At 39.2% G+C, this 7500-nt stretch overlaps 2 protein-coding genes across 3 annotated transcripts in view; one reads left to right on the top strand and one right to left on the bottom strand.

Moving 5' to 3' along the window:
* LOC136834756 (uncharacterized) overlaps nt 1–7500 on the top strand; it is a 350563-nt gene that overhangs the window by 104975 nt on the left and 238088 nt on the right. The gene's annotated exons all lie outside the window — the stretch shown is intronic.
* Nucleotides 1–7500, bottom strand: part of LOC136834755 (protein Wnt-16-like) — a 344423-nt gene that overhangs the window by 73517 nt on the left and 263406 nt on the right. For both annotated transcript variants that reach the window (XM_067097361.1, XM_067097362.1), the window contains exon 2: nt 728–1005. In XM_067097361.1, the coding sequence (XP_066953462.1) occupies nt 728–1005 (278 nt within the window). The remainder of the gene's footprint in view (nt 1–727; nt 1006–7500) is intronic.

The following is a 7500-nucleotide window of genomic DNA, read 5'->3' on the forward strand; positions in this document are numbered from 1 at the left end:
AAGTTTTCAATGTCATTATATATATATATATATATATATATATATATATATATATATATATATATATATATATATATATATATACATACATATATATTATATATAAAACACAGTCACGTGTGGAGCAGAAATGCGTGTGACTCAACTCAGGACCGAACTCAGGTCTTTCAACTGAAAGGCAAGGGCGCTGCCAACTGTGTGGTTCAGTTTGCAGCGCCCTTGCTTTTCAATTGAAAGTCCTGGTTCTGATCCCCGAGTTGAGTCTGAAATTTACTCTCTATATATATATATATATATATATATATATATATATATATATATATATATATATATATATATATATATATATATTATATATATATATCTGTATATTCTTTATTCTCTGGAAGCTTGAATTTAAAATTAATGTCCCCTGTAGGCTCGTTAGATATGAATAGGGGTTTATCTTCCAAATAAAATACTTATATATACAAACATAGTGTAATATATATATATATATATATATATATATATATATATATATATATATATATATATATATATATACATATATATATATATATATATAGATTATTTATCAGTAAGTAAGCAGTCAACAACCGTCAGCAGCAATTAACTGATTAAAACCAGCAAAAGGGGTCTCTAGATAAAGTGATCATCATCAATAGTTCTGTCAGTAGTGACAGCGAACGCGTCTCCCTTACAGTGAACCGAACACCATGCTCACCTCTCTTGATAGTGTATCCGAAGGGCATGTCGACATCCCCACCCGTAGTGCAGTTCCATCTCTCGTTTCTGAACTGATTCTGACACTCGCTGATGCCCCTGCGGGCCCCGGCGCTGACGCTCTTGATGGTGTCAGGGTTGCTCTGACACACGGCCACCTGCTGCTGCACCAGGCCCGGCAGGTGCTGGCATATACTCACTGCCGACGAAGTGCTGACGTTCTGGACCTCCTGGTCCCCTTGCGGTAGGAGGGGAGTCACCCCGACCACTCCCAGGTACCTAAGGGAGAGAAAAAAAATGAGAGGTTAGGTTGCAGTTGACACATTGAGGTGCATATTTTTTTTTAAAGCATTTTAATGCAATGTTTGCATACGACAATAAACATCCTTCGATTCTTGCGGGATTTCATTGACAGTGAGGAGTATTTTTTTTTCCCAAAATATTTTCATGTAATGTTTACATACGACAATTAACATCCTTCGATTTTCGCGGGAGTATTTTTTTCCCCAAAATATTATCATGTAATGCTTACATACGGTAATCTAACGTGTAGTGATTCTCGCGGGTTTTCAGGTGTATGTACTTAAGAAATAAAGTTTCATTGATATTTTGTATTAGAACCAAAACTGAGCAAGCCAATATTCTTCGAGATTTATTTGTGGATCGGGTAATAGATATGAATGTATTTTCTTTTATAGTCTTTTTTTTGTAATCCGAAGCATGGATCATTATTAGGATTATGCACTAATGCTTGCAAAACTAGGAAGACATAATGTATGTTTAATTACAGTAGAATGAAATCATATTATTATTATTATTATTATTATTATTATTATTATTATTATTATTATTATTATTATTATTATTATTATTATTTATTGCAAGCATTTACACTAATGGACTGTACCGAAAGGTCAAGAACTAGAACTGAATATGTAAGAGGAAGGATAAATGACGAATATATCTAGTTACAAACATTAAGTAGTCTTTGAATATAATTTAACAAATAAGTAAATAAATAAATAAATAAAAAAAATGTGCTTCACTGTATCTTCAAATAAAGAAAAGAACCCAAAACTGGAAGGCCATTTGTAGGTGCCATGACACAACCTCACGTTTGAATGAGGTTTGTCACTAATGCGCGCGCGTCTCTCTACGGACATAAAAATCCACCACCGCACCTGTCTGACACCCTGCGAGAAAAGGAAAGGTTTTATTCAGCCCGCCAAATAGACATTAATGTGCCCCACGCATCCACATATTCACATGGAAAAAGAGGAGCCATTACCGCTCTTTTATGGCGATGCAACTGAGGACAGATGCAGCCTCCGTGACACGTTCTCGATGTTGTCGTCACCGTCTGCGCATGCCCAGATAGGTTGGGCTCTTCATAGAGATGTGATTTTAACTAGATGGGAAGACCTTAGACTACCTGCAGCTGCTGCCATTGTTGTTTTAAGCATTTTATTAAGGTTGCATCGTAAGAAACGAGTCTATGAATACAATGGGTCATCTACGGTAATGTGCTGTATTTTCATTTCAAAGGAAACGAGTCTGAGACGGGTCCTCTGCAGTAACCTTGCTGTTGATGTATTTCCGATTTATTTGTTTGTTGCTTTCCAACAGTGGTTGCCAAGGACAATATTACCAAGGTGAGGACACCGGGGTAATTTTTTAACTGGAAAGTTGTAGCATATTTGTTGAACAGTCTTAGTTGTACAATAATTCTTTTGGTAAACATTTGCCACCAAACTTGTTCTTGGGCATGTTGAAGTTGTTGGTCTTGCTGGTGTTGTCCTTTTAGTTGTTTGTGGAGTTGTTATTAACATAATAGACATTGTTAAATTCTTATCAGTTTTATCAGTTTTCATTAGCAAAACAATGGCTTTTTATCATTGATGATGCTTGATGTTCCTCATGATAGATCAAAATATTTAAATTTTAATTACAAGGGTGACTTGTAAGACCCCTCTCTCTCTCTCTCTCTCTCTCTCTCTCTCTCTCTCTCTCTCTCTCTCTCTCTCTCTCTCTCTCTCTCAGTCCAGCAACCCAACCACATGGTACGCTCAAGTACGTTTTAATGATGCCTTGAAGTAGTACTGTAGAAAAAGAATGAAAGAATGGACAGACAGACAGACAGACAGACAGACGGATTGTTACTCAAATGCATAAGGTACTCATTCTCAGAAAAATTAAATTTTTACCCTGATATTTACATATCCTTATATATATGCAAGAGAATTGATAAGATTGAGTATAATACAAAGGAAGGAAACTGAAAACTTCAGACTTCAAAGGAAAAAAGTAGTAAGTGCAGCTACACAGGAAGCACAATTCAGAAGCTTAAGCCCTGGCGTGATAGAGCACAAAACATCCAGCGTCTCTTAAAATCAAAGGTAAAACCAAAAGACGGCAATAAAAAACATCCTTCCAATGCAAATATATTATGCAGCCCAGTAAAGACTGATATATACCCACTCAGCCCAGTCGGGGGGCGATGGGACTCCTCTTTTTCTAAGTGTATAATATATGATATAAAAACATTCATAAAACCTCTGCTGTCTCTCGGATGGAAAACGGCCGGAAGATTTATAGGCCGTTGAGGCTGCATAAATCTCCCGCGGAGGAGAGAGACACTCTCCTTCCCGGGACTAGACTTGACGAAAGAGTGCACATGATGAGGCTGGCCTGCTCTCTCTCTCTCTCTCTCTCTCTCTCTCTCTCTCTCTCTCTCTCTCTCTCTCTCTCTCTCTCTCTGCTAATGCACACTCAGTCGAAGACTCGGTTACGAGGTAAACATTGCAACAGGTTCATAGCGGAATTTCAGTAACCGGCCTACCATCCCGACGTAAGTTTCTAAATCAAGAAAAAACGTAATTACACAATTCAACAAGGAAAATGCGCAAATGCTATCCATCATATAAAGAGGAAAGAAACGGAATGACAGTCAGTATACAGAAATGGAACAGACTGGGAGGAAAGCAGACAGACAACAGATGGAAATGGAACATACTGGCAGAGAAAATAGACAAATGGAAAATACTGGCAGAGAAAGTACACAAATGGAACATACTGGTAGAGAAAGTAGATAGAAACGGAACATATTAGCGGAAGAGCAGACAAAAATGTAACATAATGACAGACAACAGACAAAATTGGAATAGACTGAGAGACAGCAAACAGAAAAGCAGACAATAATGGAATAGGCTGACAGATAGCAAACAGAAAAGCAGACAGAAATGGGTTAGACTGACAGGCAGCATAAAATGATAAAAACTATATAATATATATATATATATATATATATATATATATATATATATATATATATATATATATATATATATATATATATATATATATATATATATATATATATATATATTATTCACACATATATTCACAGAGAGAGAGAGAGAGAGAGAGAGAGAGAGAGAGAGAGAGAGAGATCTAGCGTTGTTGTTGTTGTTAAGGAGGCCTTGTGCCAGCGCCAGCCCTTGCACATGCCGGCAGACGTAAAAAAACTACTCACTTCACAAACAGTTACAGGACAACAGAGCACATCATGAGGTTGAGATAATCTGTAAATACTCCCTCCAAGCAACTTGCACCATCGCGTCGTCTTAGTTTTTTTACTTCGTTTGTGTTTTATGATACTGCGTGTCTTTCTTTTTGTTACTTGTCACATCTGTGGGACTCATTTTGAAAAATCTTTCTTAAGACTAGGAAATGCAGCTTACAAGCCTAGAAAACATAATCGGCCATGAACAAATCGAGCGAATATAATCTGTCATTCCACAATCCAAGCAAACACAATTTATACAATTCACAAACCAAGCAGACATAATCTTCCATTCACACACAAACTGACCTCAGGCAATGTGATACTCACAGACAAAGCAGACAAAACGTGATAAATAAAATTTATACCCAGAGTTAACCTGTCACTTGCAAACAGACCATTCACACTCTTTGAGTCACAAAGAAAGTGAGCGCAAGACCTGGCAAGCAGCGCTCAACCCAGCCATTCTTCATTGGATCCAAACAAAGATTTTATCTGGAGGGAATAACAGCATCCGAGAGAATCCTGTCTCCAAAAGATTTTTAATAAAATAGAATGTGAAAAAAGGGTAAATTTCCCTGAGGAGACTTTGGATGCACCATAATTCAATAAAGCTGTCAGGATGTCAACGATAAAAGCTACTGAGAGAGAGAGAGAGAGAGAGAGAGAGAGAGAGAGAGATGGATGGGGAAGAGAAAAAGGAGCCGAGGAAGAGTAGGTAAGGTGGTGAGGAAGTAAGAGAGAGAGAGAGAGATAAAGTGGAGGGGGAAGAGGAAGATGGAAGAGGAGGTAAGGTGGTTAGAAAACAGAGAGAGAGAGAGAGAGAGAGAGAGAGAGAGAGAGAGAGAGAGAGAGAGAGAGAGAGAGAGAGAGAAAGTGGATGGGGAAGAGAAAGAGGCGAAGAGGAAGAGGTAAGGTGGTTAGGAAATAAGAGAGAGAGAGGATGGGGAAGAGAAAGAGGTAAGGTGGTTAGGAAACGAGAGAGAGAGAGAGAAAGAAGCTGGGTGAAAAGGAAGAGGATGAGGTAATGTGGTTAGAAAATAAGAGAGAGAGAGAGAGAGAGAGAGAGAGAGAGAGAGAGAGAGAGAGCAAATGGCAGGGGGAAGAGAAAAAGGGGAAGGGGAGGAGGAAGAGGTAAGGTTGTTAGGAAACGAGAGAGAGAGAGAGAGAGAGAGAGAGAGAGGCATCAAAATAAGAGTAAATGACCAAGAGGAAAAAGGAGAAAGTACGAAAGAAGAGTGAGATTACACAATGGAAGACATCAAAAATAAAAGTAAAGGGAGAATGTAAAAAGTTATTGAAAGCAAAGAGAATAACGAAAACAATAACAGAAGAATAAATCAGAGGATTACTGCTAATGATGAGGGCAAATAAAAGAGGAATAAGGATTAAAATGAGTTTATGTGGAAAGTGACTCTCTGATAGACCCACTGGCTGCTCAGAGCTCTTGGGACTTTTTTTTTTGTTGGGGTGGGGGGAGGGATGAGGTTGCTTGCTCTGTGACCGTGGCGCCATAGATAGTCACAGGAGGTTATGGTCTTGTAATTGTGGTGGTTACCCAACCAAGAAGTGACCATACCCAGTTGAAAGGTGGGAAGGGAAATGGGATGGAATAGGGTACGGGTGAAAAAATAAGAATGAAGACAAGAAGAATTAAGTGTAAAGGAACACAGCTAACGAAAGGTGGAACTGAAAAGGAGTAATGAAGATAGTAATAACGAAAAAGATAAAAATAATGAAGTGAGTACCTCCAACCTTCTCCAGCTTCCCTCATCCTTGTCTGTCTATTTTGCATTATGTGATCTTGTGTTAGAATTAATGTAACCCAGGCTATGAACATCGTAATTATTAGTGCCTGGTAGGTGTGTGCGTTTTTACCACTGGTATTATCATTATTATTATTTCTCCTTTCGTGTATGTGTTATTGTTATTGCTAGTATTCAGCCTGAGACGTGTGTACCTTTGGGAAAGAGTAACACTCCTTTATTTTTACTATTTTTATTATAAATGTATATGTGATATATATATACAGGTTAAGCTTGAACTTTACTTACTTCAATGTTAAACCCCGGTACTTACGGAAGGGGTTATTCAACTATGTGACTCAACCATTTTGGGCGTCTTATGTATGTAGCTTACTGATGCTACTCCTCTCACAGGATGGGAGGGGGTGTCCAATAAACTAGGCTCTCACGAGGCACAATTCAATTCAATTCTCATAGCTCTCATCCAACTAGGTCTGGGTCTCCCAACTCTTCTGGCGCCCACAGGAGCCCAGCTGACACTATCACGTACTATTCTCCCAGGGGATCTCCATGGGACAAGTCCAAACCATCTCCATCTCCCTTTTATCATATTCTCACGAAGGAAATGTTCTTCTGTAAGATTTATTTACTTGTTCCGTCACGCTGTCAGACATTTTTCTCCTCCTAACTGGAAGGACCCAGCCGCCCTAAACTATCCTTCCAGTGCCCGCACCCATCATGCCCTCATCCCTGCCCTCTCTCTCTCTCTCTCTCTCTCTCTCTCTCTCTCTCTCTCTCTCTCTCTCTCTCTCTCTCTCTCTCGATTTTTTCTTTAAACCTGCGATCTGTCGATCAATCTGCCAAGTCCAAAGTTTCTGGAGAGAGAAAGAAAGAAATCCTTCATATTCATCAGTTATACAATCAAGTTATACTGGCGAACTCGGGGTACAAAGAAAAAAAAAGAAAAAGAAAAAAAGGCCCCTTCCAACAACAACAAAGTCTTTTGTTGATACGGGCGCGTTCTGTGCAGCCGAGGGACTGGGTGTGGAGCGCCTTTTGTTGATACGGGCTCGTTCGTTGCGGGCTCTGGGGTGTCAGTCACGAGTTGTAAGGGTGTTGGGGGCCAGGGGGAGGGGGGAGGATGGATGATAGAAGAAGGGCCTCCAATGGCCTCTCCAGTAGGAGGAGGAGGTGTTCTCTGCCGACGCTAACATGGCATCCAACACTTCATCCATCATCCAAATCATCCAGACCGCTTCCCGCAACACGTACCAACTCTCTCCCTTTCCGTGAAGGAACGAAGAAAAGATCTCATATATAAATAGCTTGCCGTTCATGGCTCGACTGTTTTGTTTTTAAAAATTTTTTGACTACTCGATTTAGAAAATAAATACGAGAAAAATAATGAAATAGTTCTGTTCACCGGCTGCTGATGAAGCAAAATTACTTCCGCTTCGCTGTTGGTCT

Source organism: Macrobrachium rosenbergii, chromosome 54, assembly GCF_040412425.1.
Source record: "Macrobrachium rosenbergii isolate ZJJX-2024 chromosome 54, ASM4041242v1, whole genome shotgun sequence".
Lineage (NCBI taxonomy): Eukaryota > Metazoa > Arthropoda > Malacostraca > Decapoda > Palaemonidae > Macrobrachium > Macrobrachium rosenbergii.